The sequence below is a fragment of the Crocodylus porosus genome, unplaced genomic scaffold, assembly GCF_001723895.1.
Source record: "Crocodylus porosus isolate Cpor-Errol unplaced genomic scaffold, CroPor_comp1, whole genome shotgun sequence".
Taxonomy (NCBI): Eukaryota; Metazoa; Chordata; order Crocodylia; family Crocodylidae; genus Crocodylus; species Crocodylus porosus.
The window spans coordinates 95,587,110-95,608,450 of NW_017728943.1; the positions used below are offsets into that span (position 1 = coordinate 95,587,110).

The window sequence follows — 21,341 nt, forward strand, 5'->3', positions numbered from 1 at the left end:
CAGCCTATCATCGTAAGATCTGTTTTCCTGACCTCTGATCATGCGCGTGGCTCTCCTCTGGACTCTCTCAAGCTTCTCCACATCCTTTGTTAATTGTGGGGCCCAAAACTGGACACAGTACTCCAGCTGCGGCCTCATCAAGGCCGAGTACGAGGGAAGAATGATGTCCCGGGATTTGCTCGAGAAGCATCTATGGATCAGCATTCCAACCTATCTAGCAAAATTTTTTTAAAAAGAGCACACATTTAAGTGCTTTATTACTGAAGCCCCATTTGGCAGATAAGGACAAATCAAAGCAGGTATAATAACTAATAAGGTTTGCATTCTGGGGTATCCCACATGTAAGAGCTCCACACTTGATGCCAGTTGGGACTACACTGGGCTACATGTTTTCAGCACAGTGCTGCTTGACTTGTATGGAGACATTATATGATATATGGATCCAAATGTGAGAATTTCAGAAACTATGGCCATAATAGGAGAAATAGTCCCTATACAGCAACAGTCCAAAAAGGAATTGGGGTGGGGGGGGTTAAGTACTTTCCCAGTTGTTACCAACAAGCCACTTAGAAATAGTTGGGAGAAAAAGATTGCATCCCAGGCAGTACAGTATAGCAGATGGTGAGGGTGGGATTGCCTTAAAGATGCTCTGTGGCTGGTACTAGGAGAACCTGTATACATCACTGGGTGGTAAGAGATGCTGATAAACACAGAAGATAGGAAGTAGCCCAGGGAAGCAGTGATAGAGCCTTAGGAATGACCCTAACCCATTTAATATTGGGCTCCTGGGTTGGACCAAGAGGAGATGATGAGTATAGGTTCCCTTAGCTCCTGTTCTGTGCCAACTCTGCCGGAGTACCCACTCTGAAAGTAAAAGGCCAAAAATTGATGACACTCCAGCTCCAGTTTGCAAAAGGCCATAGGCTGTGCACATCCAGCCCAGTAGACTTTTCAGTTTGGGGTTTGAACGTTGTGCTCCAAAAGGACTGACACCTGATCAGGAAAGACAGAAGCAACGGAAGATGCCAAAAGTGTTTGTGTGTGAATACTAGCCCTAAGGGGTGCACTGGACCCTCTGACAGCTCACTTTGAACAAACCTCTTAACTGTTTTCCAGAGTAGTAATTTTTACTTTATAAAAATAGCTTCAAGATATTATGATTGTGAAAAAAGCCTTCAGAATGTAACTGGTGCATAACCAGTGCAACAGTGAGTGTTTGTATATGAAGGAAGCATGAAACCATAGCTCAGAAATATAAACTGTCCCATTAATATCAATAGTTGCCCATTCTCATGCCAAAATTAAACAGTCACTGATTTAAATATTTAATACTTCACTGGTAATCAAAGCATAATAAAAAGCAGGCAAATATATTGTTTGAAATTTGTCATATCTGTGCTATCATAATATAGTCCTCATGTACCTTGATACTGTTTCTTATAGGAACACACTGTTGCACTGAGCTGTATCCAGAATTTGCAAGAAACCGTTGAAGAAATTACTGAACCAAAGTGATTTGAATAAAATAGAAATATGAGGATAAAACAGTAAGCATTTTGTATCCTTTAACTGCTAAAGGTAAAGCTTTTGTCAGGAAAATAAATAGGGCTGTGCAAAATTTCACTGGCCATTTCATTTCAACACTGTCTTGACCAATTTTGAGGTAGAAACAGCAAAATCAGAATGAAAGAAAAACCATCAAAATAGCCTCAAAACAAAATGAGGCTGCTCGAAACAGTTCAACCATAGGCTGGGGATGGGAAGTCAGTTCAGCTGGGCTGACTTCCCATCCCCCTTGCTAGATAGTGCCAGGGGTGGTACCTCATGTTAGATCACACCAGGGGCTTCCTGGTGCCCTGCACTAGATTGCACTGGGGGCAGGAGGCAGCCCCCCGGCACAATCTAGCTCCAGGCCCTGGCAAGCAGCTCAGCTGGGATGCCTCCCACCCCCAGTGTGCTCTTGCATGGGTGACATGCACATCTTTTACAGACCCATAGAAGAAATCATTTAACATAGTAACCTCTTCTTTCCAGTTGTCCCCAGATTAAACTGCTTTATTTGAGTAGGGTGATATTCTGACACACCCAAACAGAACTCCCTAAAAACATCATTCATGCCACAAACAGAGAAAATTATAACAAAATTAAGACCATACGTTTAGTGATGACTAGTGTAGAACACTGGAATCCTGACCCCGGCATGATCTAGCAAAGCTTTAAACAGTGTCAAAACAACTTTTCTGTTTTGATGGAATGGAGTGGAACAGCAGTTTTGACTCAAAATGAAATTTAAGATGAAATGCTGTTCCCTTGAACCATCGAAACACAAGGTGAAACAGAACAGTGCCATTTCGCACAGTCATAGAAACAAACTCAATTTGTGGATCATTTTGATACAATAAACAAGTATTACATAGAATAGATTTATAGATTTGACAGAATATTTCTAAACATGCCACACAAGCATGTTTCAGGACAATCCATCCTTCAACCTTCTGGATAAGCAATAAGGAGAATAGTTCTCTCTCAGCAGTACATACTCAGTTCCCAAGGAAGTATATGGGAGCCTTGTGTCACATCTGAAGAACAAACTGGCTTTAAGTTCTCAGTTTTTCATAACTCTGTAAACATGCAAATGTATACCATTTTGCTTTCTTGGCCACATATATACATATACACATCACGTATCTTCTATTAACTAGCTATCTGAAGCAGATCATTTGAATGTTAAGTTTGTCAAAAAGCTGCTCTTTATTCTGCTCCTTAAAAAAAACAAATAAGTAATGCATACCTCAGAGCAGCCAATCAAGTGTTGTTCTGTAATACTGCTCTAATACAGAGCTAAATATCTTTCACTTTCTAACTAAAGGCCAAACAGTCACAATACTGTCATCTGTAAAGATGTAAGAGAACATTCTTTGTGTATGCAAGCTGGGGAACTATGTATATAAACACCCAGTCTGTGAATGCAAATATACATGCTTTATGCTTGGATAGATCCAGGTTGAGTTTCAGGGGTCGCTTTGGAAATGTCATAGTAATTACTATTCATTTAAACATGGATCTCTTTAGGATTTGTTGGGGGGCAATTTGTTTTTCGTTTGTTGGTTTACTTTGCTTCCATAAAAAGAGGGTGGTTCCATGTCAGGAATGGGAATCCTTTTTTTGCTCTCAGATTCTGCGTTAATCCAAGTTTGTAATATGTCTCCCTGCCCTTAAGTAAGAACAGCCCCAAAATTGAAGGAACACCCTAATAACTTATTCTGTTAAGATATCCTCTAAAGCTGATTTTCAACTGGTCTTTTCCAAAGAAGACCTAGAAGTTCTGGAGAGAGAATTTTAGAGCTCGTTCCATATTCCTGATGACTGGTGAAGGCCAATGAAAAAATACCTTTAAAGACTAGTTTGACTTTTCAATTCTTCTCCAAGAAACAACACAACTATCTGAGATTACTTGAACCTGGAACCTGCTCTTCTCATTATTCTTAAGAGAAACGTGTCTGAAGGACACAGTGTACGGTCACTCTCTTTATGTAGTGACCACAGGACATTGTTTTGGACGATTTCTAGCAACGTGGATCCTATGCTATGAATTTAATTATTAGTTTCTAATTTTAAAGAAATCAAGTATTTTTTTCTACTCATAGCCAGAGAATGGGTGACATGCACATCTTTTACAGACCCAAAGAAGAAATCATTTAACATAGTAACCTCTTCTTTCCAGCTGTTCCCAAATTAAACTGCTTTATTTGAGTAGGGTGATATTCTGACAGACCCAAACAGAACTCCCTAAAAACATCACTCATGCCACAAACAGAGAAAATTACCTGACGCGTGAGTTGGAGAACCCCTACTGATCTTTTATTACTGGAATTCAACCCCTTTAAAAGACTCCTGTAATTCTAACTGCAGATGACGCATAACAAAATTAATACCATACGTTTAGTGATGACTAGTGTAGAACGCTGGAATTGTAACTCCTTACCCATTTGGCTATCACTCTTCTTTCTTTCTTTCTTTTTCAAATGCCCAGAAAAAATAAGTAAACTACATTAAATATTGAAATTTTCATCTGCCCTTTTAATCCTGATTTTTTTTCCTGCCAAGAAGTAAAGCTGTGTCACTTCTGAGCTACCTACAGACTTCTACTAGCAGGGTAGGAAATCCTGCACTGACAGAAGATGTAGACCAGAGCAAACGTTTTGTACCATGTGAAAGGTGTGGGATCATATATAAAGGAGTATAAATTATATGCTGATAGTACATTTAAAGTTTTGTCCTGCTTTTGTGGATTTGATATGCATATGCAGGAATGTTAACTGCTTCTAAACACTGTTTTCATCTATAATTGCACAGGTAGGAAACTACCTAAATCACAGTTTCATAGATTTCACAGAAACAGTAAAAAATAACATTGTTTGTGATTACTAGGCTATCTGGCACTGGCCACAATTTTCCACAAAATCAGCCAAAAAAAAAAAAAGCAGTAGTGAGGTAGACTGAGTGAAGGTGCCCTCTGCCAATCAGTGGTGAGGGATCAGGCAAATAGAGCAGTAGTGATGTAGATTGAATGAATGCACTCTCTACCAATCAGCAGTGAAAGGCCCCTCTATAAATTGGTGAGGCTCGGGGCTGCAGCAATATGCCTGTGAAATTAGATCTGGGCACAGCGGGCAGGCTGCAAAAAACCCACTGTTTCACCATGACTTAGGTAGGTCCCTTTTCATAAACTTTTAAAATGCTCTGGTGGTTTTTCAGCTTATCACGGAGCATATTTTATCTATCAGCAGCTTCATAAATACTTTTTCCAGATAAAATCTAACAGAAACAAATGTATCCCATGCCAGGATACGTGGTTGGACCTGTGCGTATGTTTACGCGTAGGCTGCCTGGAGCCCAGTGAACAATTACAGTTGTGCATGCCCAGCCACAATCAACCAAGCATGTTTGTGTGAGCCCAGTGTACATCAATCCTGACTGCATGCACATCACATGCTTGCACCTGTCATAAGTACACTAGTCTTAAAAAAAGCCCCTAAACCCAAACTACCTCTTGTATAAAAGGTCTATTTTTCAGCAAGTTTTGCATAGCTAGAGATATCAGTTCTTAAGAGATATCAGTTAACAAGAAATTCAAAACCAAAGACCATGTAAGAAACTCAGCAGGCCAAAAACTGAAATTTCACACCAACTGGCCACAAACTGTTAGAGAAAAACTGAAACAAACGCCTTAATTCACACCTGTGCTAAAATGAAACCTTAATCAAGACACGCAGTGCCCCCATAATTAAGGCTTAAGATTATGACAAACCATTTTCACCAAAGTGGATAAAACTATTTTTAATCAATACACCAACGTCACTTAGTCTACAATTCTAGATTTAGATTCCATTTAGTGAAGAAGTTTGGAAAGAATGATAATCTAGTTTGTAGGATTTGAAATCATACAAAAATTGACAAACCCTTGATATTATGCTGGGTTAAACACTGGCAATGACTTTGTGGGCTGAAACAGCATCAAGTACCTTGGCTAAAAGTGCGGCAAAGTTGCAGTACATTGAAGAAGGAAAAATACGTCTGTATTTCCTTTCACTCCACGAAAGAAACATTTCAACTAAATAAATACATTGTCTGGTATCTGAAAATTGGATAAACTGACACGCCCAGGGATGAAGTCACCGATTATTGTTAAAAAAGTACTACTGATAAGAAATTAAGTTGATTTGAAATAGTCAAAGTTTACTGCGTTTTTCCTAGAAAGGAAAAACAAAACATAGTTTGACATATTTTGAACAATTAAACTTGGAGTTTAAAGAAGATTTTATTCAGATGAGAGATTTTGTGAAGATAAGTCAGGCTGGAGCTGAAAACAATGCAAAACATTTTCAGGACCCTTTAGATAAGATTATCCAAGATGTTGGGTTTAAAATGCATAAAATTAGACCCAGACAAATACACACACATTTATTTTTACCTTGCTGCGTTGGGATCCTGTGACCTTAAAGAAGGGTGAGGACAAGAAGTGAAATAGCAATAAGCAAAGGTGTCCAATATATATATAACAGATAATTGATTGACCAAATAGATACAAAGAATTTTATTTCTCAAAAAATGTACCAATTATTTAAACAATCTTAACAGCTATGGATAAAAAAAAATCCAAAGAAAGTGAGATCCTCTCTCTCAGGATAGCTTAAATCCACAGCATCAGTAAAGAGATAATAAGTAATAATTTAGATACTAATGTAGCATAATAAATTTATGTTAATATATTTTTCCTGCAAATCCCCTTCATGGATTCCCACATTCTCTTTTTTAAAGTTTCTATGCAGTGGAGCCATTATACATACAACCATTATATGTGAGCACAAGAGCAAAAGTTTACCAAAACACAGCCAGTTACTCCTTCCTTAGCCAATGAAATCACACAGGCTAAAACAAATGTAATCACTCAAGCCTGGAATTTAAATTAAGATGCTTTATCTGAGCAAGTTTGAGACTTATAGCCTTGTAAATCAAATATCTGGCAAGTTAGCTGGACTAGGATTTATTAGTAAAGCTCTTCTAATTCTTAGGCACAGCCAAATGGATGGTGCACTAGCCTTAAAGGATTCATCATTGTATCATATAGACTATAACCTGTTTGATATGTTAAAAGTGGACAAACTGGTTAAAAGCATTCACTGCAAACTGAAAGACCCTGCATCATTTTCAAGATTCAAATGTATTCACATCCTGACAAAACAATGAAAGGATAATAAAAACATTCTGTGTCTTGTTGTTTTGGTGAGGATAATATATAAAAGTAATAGCCATACATTAATATCATAGTATGATGCTTCTGACCTAAGGATCTGAATATTTTTTCACAAATGTTAATGAATTTAATCTTACAACATCCCTAGAAATTAAAGGAACTATTATTATTCCCATTTCCCTGATTGGAAAAGAAAATCTAAGATCCCACAGGAAGTCCATGACAGAACTAGGAAGAAATCCAAATATCTATTTCTTCTCATTAAGTCACAAAAACATCTAAACCCTCACATAAAGCATTCATCATTAAAAAGTCAATATTAATTCACAGTAAGTCTGGTATAGTGACTGAGTTTTCCCATATTTAGAACAGAAAATAACTATACTAGTAATAATATGTGCTTGGTGTAACTAAACTGACATATTCTAAACAAATACTGCTTTTTATGCTATGAAACAAATAGTTTGATTCATTGTTTTTGTATTCATCATTACTGTAGAAGACATTCTTTTAGTATTAATTCTCGATCCACATTTATGAATTTCAAGAAATCTTGTATGAGACAACTATTTCTTAACAGATATTCAAAATAATTTGCAAACATAGTAAGTCAGCTGAACTGTTACTGGCTGAGAAGTTGGTGAAAAATGTAAGACAGACTTACTGTTACATTATATATATAATTTAATTTAAAATGATGTACCAGCACATCTTTTCTTTGCATTTTTCTACTGTCATTCTGATAACTTATATTTGCCAATCCAGCTTCTGACATGCAGTTCATAGACATAATAAGCTGCAGTAAGCCATGAAGCAAGAAACATAAATGTCAGTTAGAAGCTATGAAAAAAATGTCCAATATGAGACAAGAAACAAAAGGAAGCTCCAATCTTACTTCAAAACTCTTTACTTCTTCTTCACCATCATCATCCTCTTCATCATGACAGCTCTGAAAGCATGTAAAAGCAACACAATTACGCCTTTTCATTTTTTAATAAAACACAGCCCCAGCTTAAGATACAGAAAAGACCTCTCAGTCTTTCCCATGCTCTATTAAAAGGTAAATGAAAAAGTTGATGGAAAAGTTACCTTAGCCATAATATCAGCATAAGCCATATACAGGAAATCTTCTTCCAATTTGCTGTGGAAAGGATGCAGAAGGGAAAAGTGGGAGAAGAAGTTATGATCACTGATATAAAAGCTGCAGTTCCATAAATAATTAAAAAACTCAAATAACTTTTCAGAAAAAAAGCACATAACTGGACAAATGTTGTATAATTCCAAATGCAGTTTGCTTAGTTATTAAGTGATCTGTCTTAAATTTTTATATTAAGAACCTTTAAAAAATGTTTTAAAGGCTTTTCTTCTCCCTTGACAATTTCATAAGGGTCTTTTTAGGGCAGAAGGAAATGACTAAAACAATCTAAAGAATAAAATTCACTACAGATAAACTGTCAGTTTTAGCTAGGAATGTTACTATCAGTTTTTGAAGCAGAGATATGCAGTAAGTCCTGAATAACTAACGGGACCTTTTCAGATAGAATCTATAAATGTGCCACCAGAATTCATAGCCACATTTGTTTGCCTGCAGAAAACACTGTGTTACTTTCTTTTTAAAATACCTAAAAGTACCATATTTTCTCACATGCAACACCATTTTTCCCCCAAAACACCTGCATGTTATATGTGAGAAACATGGTAAATGGAGAAATATGGATCTGGTATTGTGGGCAAAAATAAAAGTAAATTCTACATGGGTCTCAAACAGAGCAGAATAAAGAACAGACTCTGGTTGTTATTATGCTTACTACAAGGCAAATTATTTTTTAATCCATTCTTTCTTTCAAAAACAAGGTGTGTATTGTATTCCAGGGTGTGCCAGATGCAAGGAAATACGATACATTACGACTCCTTTACAACTCTGCAAGTAAATTCTGCAAGAACCTATACAGCCATGCTTTTTGCATATCAAAGACACCTTGTGGCCAATAAATGCAGTTTTAAAAACAGAACCCACTTGAAAACATGAAAAAACTTTGCAGCCTCTCAGAGTCTCCCTACCATTTTTCAGTTAAGGCTGTTCGACTGAATAGTAGGATGAGCTGATGAAGAGGATCGACTCTTTTAACGCTTTCCTCTTCTTCTGGTGGCTCCTCTCCAGGTCTCTTGGGGAAAGAAAATTAAAACCGAATATGAAAATGCTTGTAGTCATTGATTATAAAAGCTCTCTCTTACATTGCCAAAGTTGCCTTAGATATAGAATAAGCAAATACAGAAGTAGGACATTCTGAATGTATGAGTGGCTAGTACCAAACTGCTCCTAGAACTACAGTTTTGAAGTCCACCAGCATGTACAGCTGGTAGAAAAAGCCTGAACAGAACCTTGAATGCACTTTTATCCAATCCATGAAGATTTACAAAATTTAAGAGGATACAGTTTCATAGAATCCTAGAAACGCAGGACTACAAGGAACTGCACACCATACTTCAGTGCTTCCCAACCTTTTCTTCAGCATGACCCCATTTATGACTCCATTTCCTCAGCATTGCCCCTCACCCGCAGCCCCCCATGTGCCCCTCACTCCCCACCCACAGTCTCCCACTCCCCAGCCCTGCTGTTGCCCGACTCATGACTCACAGTCCCCTGCCCCACCCCAGCCCTGCCGGGTGAGGCCCCAGATTCAGGACAACAGGACCAGAGCCAGGGCCTGCAGCCCCCTACTTCCCCAAGCAGCACCCAGGCCCTGGTTAGCATCCACAGGAGGTGGTGACTGCTGCAGCCAGAGCGGAACATGGAGCCTGCCTTCCCCTTGTCCCAAGGGCAACACGGCCTGTGGAGTCTGTGGGGGCAGAGGATGCGGGCTGCCTGCTGCAGGCTTGGGACTCCCCACCTTGCTGCCCTCCCCCAAAAGCCTCTATGGCCCAGTAGGTGGGACCCAGCACAGGAGGGCAGGGAGGCTTGGCACTGCTGCCATGAGCCCCATGCTAGCCATGCCACCATGGTGAGGCACCCCCTGCCCATGTGGCAGCAGCAGTAGTGGCAGCATAGAGCTGTGCCCCACATTGCTGCTGGGCAGGCATGGGGTGCTTTGCCATGGAGGCTGGTTAGGCTTCATCAAGAACCTAACCAATCTGCTGTGGTGGCCCCAGGGGGAGAGCAGCAGGACAGGGAGCCCCAAGCTTGCAGCAGACAGCATGCATCCCCGCCCCCACCCCACATAAATTTGGGGGCACATGCTCTCCATTCCTCCTTCCCCAGGAGTGCATGACCCCATTTTTTATTGTTGCAACCTCAAATGGGTCATGACACCAAAGTTAGAAACCACTGCTCTAAATGAAGCCTACCCAGTACCAAGTAAAGAGGTACTATCACCTCCCATGTCTTTTACTTAATGCTCCCTTTGATGCAGTCCAAAACTTCATTTGCCTTCTGTGCAGCTGTGTCACACTGCAGACTCATTTGTGAATTTGCACAGTTGGGTGTTTGCTAATGCTACATCAGTTGTTTTATATTAACCAATCTCATATATGTCCTCCATTTTAAACTCATCTGTTTATAAAGCTAAACCTTTTTTCGAGTTATGCTACATTCTGAACCAGAATCCTAATGATGGTCAAGCATTTATGCTAATAGGCCTGCCTACACTTTAGTGAGTACAAGACCTAGTCTTGTATAACATTATGCAAGACTTAAAAATATATTTAGTAAAACATTTTCTATTGTACCAGCCATAGCTAACTTGGGTTTTGTGCCCTATTTCTGCTCTTAAGGATTCCATATGGATACCATTATGATTTGCACATCTGGCATATCAGTATTTCTATACTTCTGCTTTTAAGATAAGCAGAGGGGGTTTATCTAATGTTATGGAGGTATATATTATAAGCAAGTAGGGTATAAAAAGATGTGCAAAATTATATGCTGAAATGCCTCCAATTAATTTTCTGTAGTACCAAAACATTAGTAACATCTATTTTATGTCACCGACTGATCATGGCCTTCAGAGTTGTTATTGATAATCTAATTCAGCTGCACCAGGTTGGTTTTGCAGGCTTTTCTTCATATGACAAAAACCTAACATTCAAGCTATGAAGTACCCTGTTCCTCATATAAGCTATTCCTAGAACTGAGCTACGATCTCAAACTTTACAAGTACTGTTTTCAATGTTAAATTAGGTGGTGGCCTGAAGATCTTCTCTCTCCCATTAGATACAATGTATTGCACTCTGTCTGGTTCTTCATTAATGTAACAGTCTGTGCTTCAGAAAATTAGTGTTCCCTGCACCTATAGTTTCATGCTTTAATAGAGTCCAACTAACCATGCTGCTTCCTGTTCCCGATTGATTTTTTGCTGGGCAAGAGCAGCAGCTGCCCAAATGGTTAACTTTTCCCAGAGTTTTATGATGGGAGGGGGTATATCTATCCACAAGTGGCATCTGGTGTTCTCTGATCAGCCCAAGCATTTCTTAATGTAGAATTTCTTTCATTTTTCAGATTCTACATTGACCCACATAATTTTCTTCTATGCTTAAAAGAGAATAATATTTGCTTGGTCATTATTTTTTGCCTACATTTTTAATTGGAGATTTTTTTTTCTTTTACAATTAACTAAGGGTGTCTGTATCTAAGAGTTTGGACTTTGAAAGTACATTAAAATTGCTTAAATTTCCCTTAGAGCTCTACAGTAATCTGCATATAACATATTTTTATTTGGTAGCATAATATTTCCAAGAGCAAGTTTCTTTCTGCAAAGCAGGAATTCACAAAACTATGCTGTGGATGAACAGTTCAGGATTCCATTCCAACCACTAGATGCAGAAATGGATTTAGGCACTTAAGTGTGATTGTGCTCCAACCTGCTGGCTACCCTAAAAGCAGTTAATGTAAAAGATAGGTCCTCCTCACTGCTTTTTTTCTGACTCAGTCTGAAGGGTGAGATGGGCAGCATGTTACACAGGAAGATCCATGAATGGTTTTTCTGCATCTGAATAAGCTGGACTAGAATGCAACTTAGGTGCAAAAATCCACTTAGAAACTGAATAGGTGGAATAGAATCTCAAACACAAAATATGGACTAGTGGCCTTCTCTTTTTTTCAACTTGTTAACATATTAAATACAAATAAAAAGTATGTCTCAGGTATGATTGTTCACATAAATAATTACTTTTGGCATTGAGATATTATTTGATCACAATAGGAAGGCACTGACAATACAATGGAATGAGGAAAAGAATATTCACAAAGGAGATATTCTAGTTTTGTTTAGATTACATACTAGTATTTTCATACTTTTCTTCCCCTGCTCTTTATTATTAAATAAATTGGCTAATCATTCATCATTTCCTGAGATATACTTCCTAAATGAAATTACAGTCCTCTGTTTTTAACAGTAGGGCAAGAATTCACATCATGACTCAGCAACAACAATTATTTCTATTTTTAAAATAAACTATGATCCTACTTTAAAATGCCTAAAAGTAAGGGGAAAACAGAGATCCCACACAATATAGATGGGATACTGCTTCTAAAAAAGAAAATATTTCAAAATTACTCAAAAGAAACAGTTGTTGCCTAGTGACCTTTCAGAAAAAGCAACATTTCCTACATTTACAAATTAATGGAGAAATTAATCAGAAAGATGACAAAAGTCTTATGCCTCCAGAAAAATGACAAAAGTCTTATGCCTCCCCTGAAACTACTTATGACCTCAAATAAATTCTGATTCATTGCATAAATGTGAATCACGCAGGGAAAGACACCTTTTATATAGTAGACCGCAAATCAGAAGTAGCTACATTTAATAAACTTTGCTAAGGACAAGTGCTATTAATGCGACTGAATACTGTCAACATTTGCACTGGAGTTTATTGCTCCTGTGCACCACATTTACACATCAGCCTGCCAACCCAAGGCTGCTCTGACCTGGCTAGCTGGCAGGCATCCCCCACACTGAATCAGCCTTGTGCCCCAGCAAGCCCCATCAGTGTCTACATGTATGATGTACTACACTAAATAACACCACCACAGGATTGTACTTGTGTTTACAAGGACTAACCTACAGCAGCATTTATTAGTTTCCTGTGACCTAATAGGGCTGCACATTTAAATACAGACTTTACTGTGGAGCTAATTAGTCATCTCCACAGTAAATGTCTCATGTAGATACATCCTCCACAGATTAATGCAAAATGTAAGACTTTTTACATGAGCTAATCCAAGATGTTCTTGTATAGCTAGGGGGACAAAACCCAAATGCAAATTTGTACATTCCTATTAATGTGGTTACAGTCCTAAAAGTAAAAGATATGAAATTCCTTAAAGTTATGCTTTGGAGCAACAGAAACAAATTCAGAAACTGGCTTTTCTTTTAAAAAGCTAAATGCCAAAATACCACATTAAAGTAGAAAAAGCAAACTCAGGTAGTAAAGAGTCCTGTATTGAATCAATAAATAAAGCAAAAACAAACAAGAATAATAATTTGCACTCGAAGGATCCTAAAATGTTTATGGATGAAGTCAGCCCCTTGGTTTTTAGTTATCTCCTTCATACAAATTTAAGGATGAAGAAACTGAAAAAAATTGAGAGTTTCTGGTTTATATGTATAATATATTCTGCATCAGTTTCTTTTCACCATTGTGATGGTATAAAGGGCCTGAGATTGGTTTGATGAAAATTCTATACTCAAAGCTTCTACATTATCCTTTCCTGGCCTTGTTGGTACAAAGTCTGTAACCAAATTGCTGCTGCATTCCAGCTATCCCCTGTTGTCATTCCTGTTCTTTAGGCCATAAGCTGCTGCTGATTGGTTGTTGTGTCGTATAGAACCAGGTGAATGATCAGACAAATGGTTGATTCATTTCCATCCTGTCAACTCAGTAGTACTTCATACTGATTTAATCTGGATCCAAACAGCTAGGCTAGGTACAGAAGTTACACATAAACCATTTTAAGTGATCAGAAACTGGTTTAACCTGTAACAGAACAGAAGCTCAGTGCACATAAACCAGCTTCAAAATAGCTGGAACTGATTTAAGATGAACCTGGTTGAATGCAGTATCATACTTAACTGATTTGGGTCAAACTAGTTTATGAAACTTCTGTCCCAGACCCCTTCCTGGTCCAAGTTAAATCACAGCCCCCAGCATGCTTTGCAGCCCTATGCTGGGTTGTGCTGTCTGCTCCTAAAAAAGCAGGGCTGGACCCACCCCTAGCAAGAGCAGTGAGGGATGGCTGACAAGGGAAGGGGGGGAGGCAAGCCCAGCTGGGCATGTGGCCCAGTCTGCGAGAGTGGGGGAGAGGGACTGTCCCCTCCAGCCAAACCCCATCTGGAGTCTGGGGCCAGGAAGGGATGTTAAATACCCATTCCCCTGCTCAAATTTACTGCTGGCTGCAACTGTGAACTACAAAATCTGAGGCATCTAGAAGCAGGAGAAGAAATGATGAGCATCCCTGAAGAGTCCTTCTGCTGTAATTCTGGGCTGCAAATCCCAGAGCCCTTGGGGGCAGCAGGAAGAAGTAGTGAACACAGAGCCAAAAAGTCTTGCTCTAGCACCCCCCGGCTTCTCCCCTGAACCACTGCAAGCATGTGGCTGCATTTCCTGAATCAAAGGTAAATGTCTTTTCATTTGTTTCAATTTAACCTTTGCCGTTTAGACTAACCTGTAAAGACCGAACTGATTCAGCCTCAGGCTTTTTGACTGTCTGTACCTAGCCTGAAGGAGCAGGCACCTCACTTTTTATATAGGTGCAATGCCTATTTCATAGAAACTTTAATTTAGCCAGTTTATATTTCTGCAAGTTAAATAAGTTACAGATGCTATTATCCAGAACCAGGAAGGTAAATATAATATTTTTACAGGCTTACAATGTCAATAACTATGCTTGGATAACGTAAATTAAAATTACAGTTATGTCTTATCATAAAGAGATAGACATGGTAGGTGATCATACCTCTCTATTCAGCACTGGTTAGGTCTCATCTAAATATTGTGTGTGGTTATGGGCTCCATATTTTTAAAAGGATGTGGAGAAATTAAAGAAAGTCCAGAAGCAGGCAACAAGAATGATAACGGTCTTGGAATGCAAGTCATACAAGTAGAAGCTGAAGGAGATAGGCATGTAGAGCTTGTGGAAAAGGCACATAAGAGGGGACATGATAGCAGTCTTCAAATACTTGAAGGGTTACCATAAGAAAGAGGGAAAGCACCTTTTCTCTTCTGCTGCAGAGAGTAGGAAGCAGACCAACTGCTTTAAGTTGCAGCAAAGTTGGTATAGGCTAGCTATCAAGAAAAGCTTCTTCCTTGTTAGAACAGTGAGACAGTGAAATGGACTACCTAGGGAAGCTGCAGATTCTCCATTCCTGGAGGTGATCAAAAAGAGGTTGGAAAGACAAGGACTGGGGATGACCTAGGCATAGCTATTCCTATGTTCTGCTATGGATATTTCCCATATTCCTGGGCTTTCCTTGTTGCTCCACGGTGCTGGAAAGGAATTCCTTGTCCCCTCCACCCCTCCTGCTGCTACATGTGTCATGGTTCTTTAAGCTTCCCTCAGAGGCATTGGGTGTCAGTTTCAGTCAGGGCTGGTGATTTTGACTAGGATGACCTGGTACTACTGACACCAGGACTTAAACTCAGAGGTTCCTGGCTAGAAGGTCTTCAGGTGGATCATCATATTCAGGATCAGGAAGGAATTTTATCCCATGCTTAGATTGGTATGGACTCGTGGGGAGCTTTGCCTTCCTTTGTTGCTTCCTTTGTTGTTTGTGGCATGGGTCTTTTCCTGGGATCTCTTGAACATACATTAACAACTTTTAGAGAAGCAGGATGCTAGCCACCATGGGTCCCCTGCTTTTCCTGTGGCAAGTTAGGATGTTATGTCTGGTGTTGTGTTGAGGTTGACTGTGTAGCTTTTCTAAGAGGTAAAAAAAAATGTACAGGACCATTGAGATAATCCTGCCTCAGATAGTGAGCTGAACTAGATGAACTATGGAGCTCCCTTCCAGCCCTACTTCTTTATAATTCTATGAACAATTCTTGGGCTTTTTCAAAATGGTTAAAAACTATTAAAACATCAAAAAATGATCTTAAGACATTCTTTTCAGACCTGTTAACATTAGACTACAATATTAAAAAGGAAAAAGGTTTGATTTTGTTAAAATAATGCATTGAAAGCTGGTTTAAAAATTCATTGTTTTAAACAATCTTTTGTCAAGAATTTTCTTGCTAATATTTATTGTAGGCAGGTAAATGCACTGTTATTTTTTTTTGTTCTTACAACTGGTATCCCAGACAGTAAGAATAGTAATCTAATTAGGAAATATTCTTATTTTCACCCAGAGGTCTGGGACAGAAGTTTCATAAATTGAATGCATTGCCTTAAAATATAAAAAAACAGCTCTAGAGAAAATTGTCTTCAACAAAAGTAATTAGTTTTTAAAGCAGAAAGAAACCAATTATCCTGACTACTCATATTAATCTCTGTGAGGTATTTGCTGATCATGTTCCTTTTTCTTTAAAAGTATGTTTTAAATTTAATTTGTTTCAAAATAGGCTTCTTATACCATAAATTTGAAACTACTAAAGCAACTTAAACATTTTCTTTTGTTAGAACAGACCAGTGTGTCTCCCTACTTTTTGTCCGGAGGGAACCTTTCAAACAATGTAAAAACTTCCTTTGACTTCAGCATGTACTGGACAGACTTTCAGGATGACTGAGCTGCAGCCCCTCTGTCAGACCCCATACATTTCTGCCAGGGAAACAATTGTGCCAGGGATAAGAACACAGGGCCTCTTTAGAAAAGGCCTCTAAAATCCAACAGGCTTAGGAGCAGGGCCTATAGTCTTGACTGCATAGGCCAAACGACACCTCCCTGACACGATGATGGGATCTTTTTGGAGATTTCCTCTCCTTAAGATCTCTTCTGTGGATGTTTCTGAGAGTCATATGACCTGGGCCAATAGTAATACTTTGGTTTTATATGTTAATTTTTTTTTACATAAATTCATGTCTGTCCAAGACTGCATGTAGATATAAGCTATAATACAGTCCCACAGCTCTCTGAACCAAAAACATACTGCTAAGTCTTCTATCAGTTTATCTTCAAAGTAATGCTCTTCTGTTTCAATCCAAGACTTCTCATAACCTTGAAGAAAAAGATTGACAGCTCGATGCCTAAAAAAAACACAGATTTAAGATAAAATTATTAATCTATTTTTTAAAAATGTGCAATGCAATTTTCTTTTTTCGGTTTTTTTTGGTAGAAAATTTTCCAATCTTTTTTTAAAATGTTACCACAGGCCTTACACATCCAAACCACTGCCACTTTCTAGAAGCCTAATCACAGACCTACCCTAGTCAATTATCATGGCATGTGTACTTTGGGGAATGATGATGAAGTCCCTTATTTCCTTCTGGCTCAGGCAACAGACTAATTATTTTTTTATGGAACTGTTACAAGCTACATGCTGTACAGATCATACACACACATGCCAAAAATATTTTTAGCTGGACAGAGATAAAAACAAACAAAGAAAAACAAAGAAAACAACAAAACCCAAAACTAAACAAGGAAAAAAATGTTTTGGGACAAATTTAGTGCCTTTCCTTCACAACTGCTGAGATCCTCTGGGCTATGGAAGCTGAAATTCTGCTGAACTAAAAGCAGGGAGTACAAGATAAGGCTGGGAAACTATCTTGAGCATACACACTTCTGGCCTAGCAGAAATCTGCTCCTCTAAAGACCACAGCACAGAAGAGCACACAGAATAGAGCAATGGTGGCTGAATATTGCCAGCCCATTTCCCAAAGGGAGAGTGTTTCAGCATCTACTGGCTTCTGTGACCTTAGTTCCACAACTGGCCAATGGCCTGATAAGATAGTTACTCTTCCTTGTCTTCTTGCAGTTGTACCCCCAGGTGCACTTGTCCATGTTTTGGCTATGTAATCCATTTAAGCATAAATGTACACAAATAGAAAAGAAAAAGTATATAAAGAGGACTTTAACAGAATGGTCCTCAAAGGACAAAAAATACAATGGACATCTTTTTCATGTCGCAGCTCTATGGCTTACTATAAAAACATAACAAATCACCACATATTTTACTCACTAAGATACAGCTCAAAAACACTGTTATTGACACTTTGGCCAGGTACAGACATTACACTTTTATCCACATAAGTGATTGGAAACTGGTCTATGCCCATAACAGAACAAAAGTTCAGCACACACAAATGGCCTATACCCACATAACAAAAGTTCAGCACACACAAATGGCCTATACCCACATAACAGAAGTTCAGCTCACACAGATTGGTTTCAAAATGGTGGGACCTGGTCTAAGATTTTCACACCCCCACCAAAGGGTGAATGTATGTTCTGTTCACTGCTTACAGAAAACAACGTAATGTAGATCAGTTTTATCTCAGGCTTTTTAGATGTCTGTACCTAACCTGTGTGTATTTTAGCAAGCCTACACACACACACACACACACACACACACACACACACACACTTCCTTTGGACAAGCTTAATCATTCTTACCTTGGCAGATTATATAATGGTGCCATTCTAAAGCAGGCTACTACAGCTCTCTTTCTCTGTTTAGACAGCAATTTGTGCCACACTGCCTTTTTGGACCTCTGAGGATGCTCCACCTAGTATACAAATTACACAATGAAAAATAAACAGTATGTCTTTTGTGTACTGACTGATTTTTAATAAAACAAATAAACTGGGCACACTTGGAATGACAGTAGCATAATTTGGGTAGGAACTGGGGCACCAGCCCCAGTTATCAAACCAGAGCAGATACAGGAAGGAGTCTTCGCTGCTGCTGCAGCAGCATCAGCCTGTGTTTGGAGAGCTTGTGCTGAGAACCTGCCTCAACTGCAGCAGCACTGGTGCAAGGAGGTAAGCATGTGCCACCCCTGTTACCAAAATTTAAATTTATGCTACTGGAGAGCCCCACTTTGATAAGATAAGAGATAAAAGAGCAATCACAAAAATTGTGTTCCCCGTAGGAGTCAAGTAGTCAGACAAATGTTATGTGAACTTCATGATAAAAGCAAATCAAAATGAAAATTAAAATATTTCCTCATAAATTTTCTGTATTTCTCCACTTTTTAAACACTACCCACTTTTCCTTTATTGCTGCTCCAGCAATCAGGCTTTTTGAGCATATATCAGTGTTCTTAGATAGTCTTGGAATTCAATGAAAAAAATTTCCCTATTTTTATACTTTGGCGTATCTCTTTCTGGCTTACAGGTGCCACACCAATCTTCTTAACTAGCTCATTTTTAGTTAAACTAATAAGCTAATACTAACGGTGCACAATGTGCTAGATTCCCTCCTACCGATTGGGCATGGAAGTGGAGGTGGGATAGAGTCTAGCCCTAGATTCTACACATAGGTGCTAAATGGGATCTTATTCCATCCTAGTCAAGCCCCTGAAAAAGTGTTAACTAAAAAAGGGGGTGGGTCCTCCTTTACCTCCTCCTCCTCACTACTTTCTTGTGACTCAATCTTAAGGACGGCATGTTACAAAATGGACACAATGTAGATTTTTAGCACTCAAGCAGGGTGGAATAGAATCACACATACGTTTCCTAAATTTGCTTGTGTGCCTAATAGATGGAATAAAATTTGGCCCAGTGTGGCAGGCAGTTCTGAAAAGAAATTAACTAAAACACATGTAAATGATGCTGTCCGCCCTCCTTAAGGCTGAAAGTCTAGGATTAAGGTAAGTTGAAACAAAGCAGCCACCTGGGTTGTGAGTAATAGAAAATAATACATCTTCCTCTGTGGCTTATCAGTTATATTTGCTCTTAAAAATAGTTTATTCTCTTCAAATCTATGTAATCTTCACTCAAGAATCAATCTTTTCTCCATCTGTTTCAGACAACAAGGTCATAAGGCTTCAGTGTGCCACAGAGTTAGCAGTCTTCTGTCTCACACATTATCAGAATGGACAATGAATGTTAAAATATCACCATCAAAGAAGATATTTCCTTCATAATTAAACTAGCCATGCTACTTTAAATATATAACAAAGATAATATTTGCAAGGGCTTCAGAAAAAGCAGCCATCAGAGTAACTTAGTCACTTAGTGAAACACTCAGAAAAAAATCCACAAACACACTCCTAGGAGCTGTGAATACAATTACTTAATTAAACATTCAAGGAAATTGCAGATCATTCAGTACAAGGGAGAAGAATTAATCTGTAAAAGGTTAACATCTATAATATCCACCAAAAGAATACATAAAAATGAACCTAAATAGTTATGAGGAAGGGTACAAAACAAGCAACTATATAACATTTATGTTAAGAGCAGAAAAACAAAACAAACTCAAAGTGTATTATCAATATGTTAGGCAAATCCAAATGTCAAATTAAAGTAATTAGTAGTATCTTCACAAACTACTATAAAACTTTCAATACTTCCCCAAGGGAAAAATCTTCGGACCATCTTAGAAGATATCTGGAAATAGTAAAAATGGAAAGCTTACATGTGTGTAAAAGAAAAAAAACCTATCTGGTCTTTGTTGATGTAACAAAGAAAACTGTCAAAAAATTGATCAGACAAGGGAAAACTCCTTGGGTACATCCACGCATGCAAGCACATGCGCTAGCAGCAACTCAAATAGAAACAGTGCAAATTTGAGCCAGGGCTTTTTGCTTCAGCACACATGCCTGGACATGTATTTTGTTGTGAAGAAAATCATGCCACTTGGGGCAAAATAACCCTGCCTGGCTCCTCCCAGATCTGCAGCCGGGGGAGCTAGAGCTCAGGGCCAGCACCTGTGCTGACCCCAGCAGTATAAAAAACTGCCCTGACCTGGCCCCATCAATACAAAAATTGCCTTGGCAAGTAGCTCAGGGCTACTTACTCTCAGGAGCTTCTGGGGCCCAGCCAATTGGTACCTGGCGACAATACCCCTAGTGCCAGCTAGACTGCTAAAGCAGCCCTGAGAGTTCCCTGCACCCTCTACCTACTGCAGCAGTCTGGCAGTGGGGGCTGCTGCCTGGCTGTGACCCGCTGTGCACCTGCCAGACCCAGGTGGGGACTGCACTGCCAGTAGTGGCATCTGCCCTTCTGGGCCTGCTGCCAATGGGCTGTGGCTGCAGAGTTGGCCTCTGTGTGACACTACTGCCATGTGTGCCCCCTGCCTAGCCATCTGGGCAGCTATTGCCCAGGAGGTGTTCTGGTTGTGGTGGCCTGCTTTGAACTGTCAAAGCATGTCCTTCTAGCCCCATATGGCCAGGAGGTCAACCACAGCCAGCTGGGTCCAAGGTGCCAGCTCTGAGCAGCAAGGGTCCTGCCACTGGCCTCCCTATCAGGAATTCTAGTGTTCCCTATTTGAAAACTGAAAAAACCCTGATAAAAAATCCCAGTCATTCTGTATAATACCCCAAAATCCATGTTCTTTCAACATTAAAACAAAAAACTACTATAAAAAGAGAGAGAGACAGAGAGAGAAAGTAATCAGTTGTGCAATGTTTTATTGATATATCTACAGTGTTAAAGCAATTTGGAAGACTACCAGTGTCTCTATCATAATAATAAAATGAACTCTAAAT

At 39.0% G+C, this 21,341-nt stretch overlaps 1 protein-coding gene across 1 annotated transcript in view; it reads right to left on the minus strand.

Moving 5' to 3' along the window:
• RYR2 (ryanodine receptor 2) overlaps positions 1-21,341 on the minus strand; it is an 810,210-nt gene that overhangs the window by 101,196 nt on the left and 687,673 nt on the right. The window contains exons 75-80 of the mRNA XM_019549810.1: positions 18,301-18,413; positions 16,835-16,931; positions 8,819-8,922; positions 7,847-7,898; positions 7,653-7,706; positions 5,975-5,998 (exon numbers count right to left, since the gene is read on the minus strand). Of these exons, the coding sequence (XP_019405355.1) occupies positions 5,975-5,998; positions 7,653-7,706; positions 7,847-7,898; positions 8,819-8,922; positions 16,835-16,931; positions 18,301-18,413 (444 nt within the window). The remainder of the gene's footprint in view (positions 1-5,974; positions 5,999-7,652; positions 7,707-7,846; positions 7,899-8,818; positions 8,923-16,834; positions 16,932-18,300; positions 18,414-21,341) is intronic.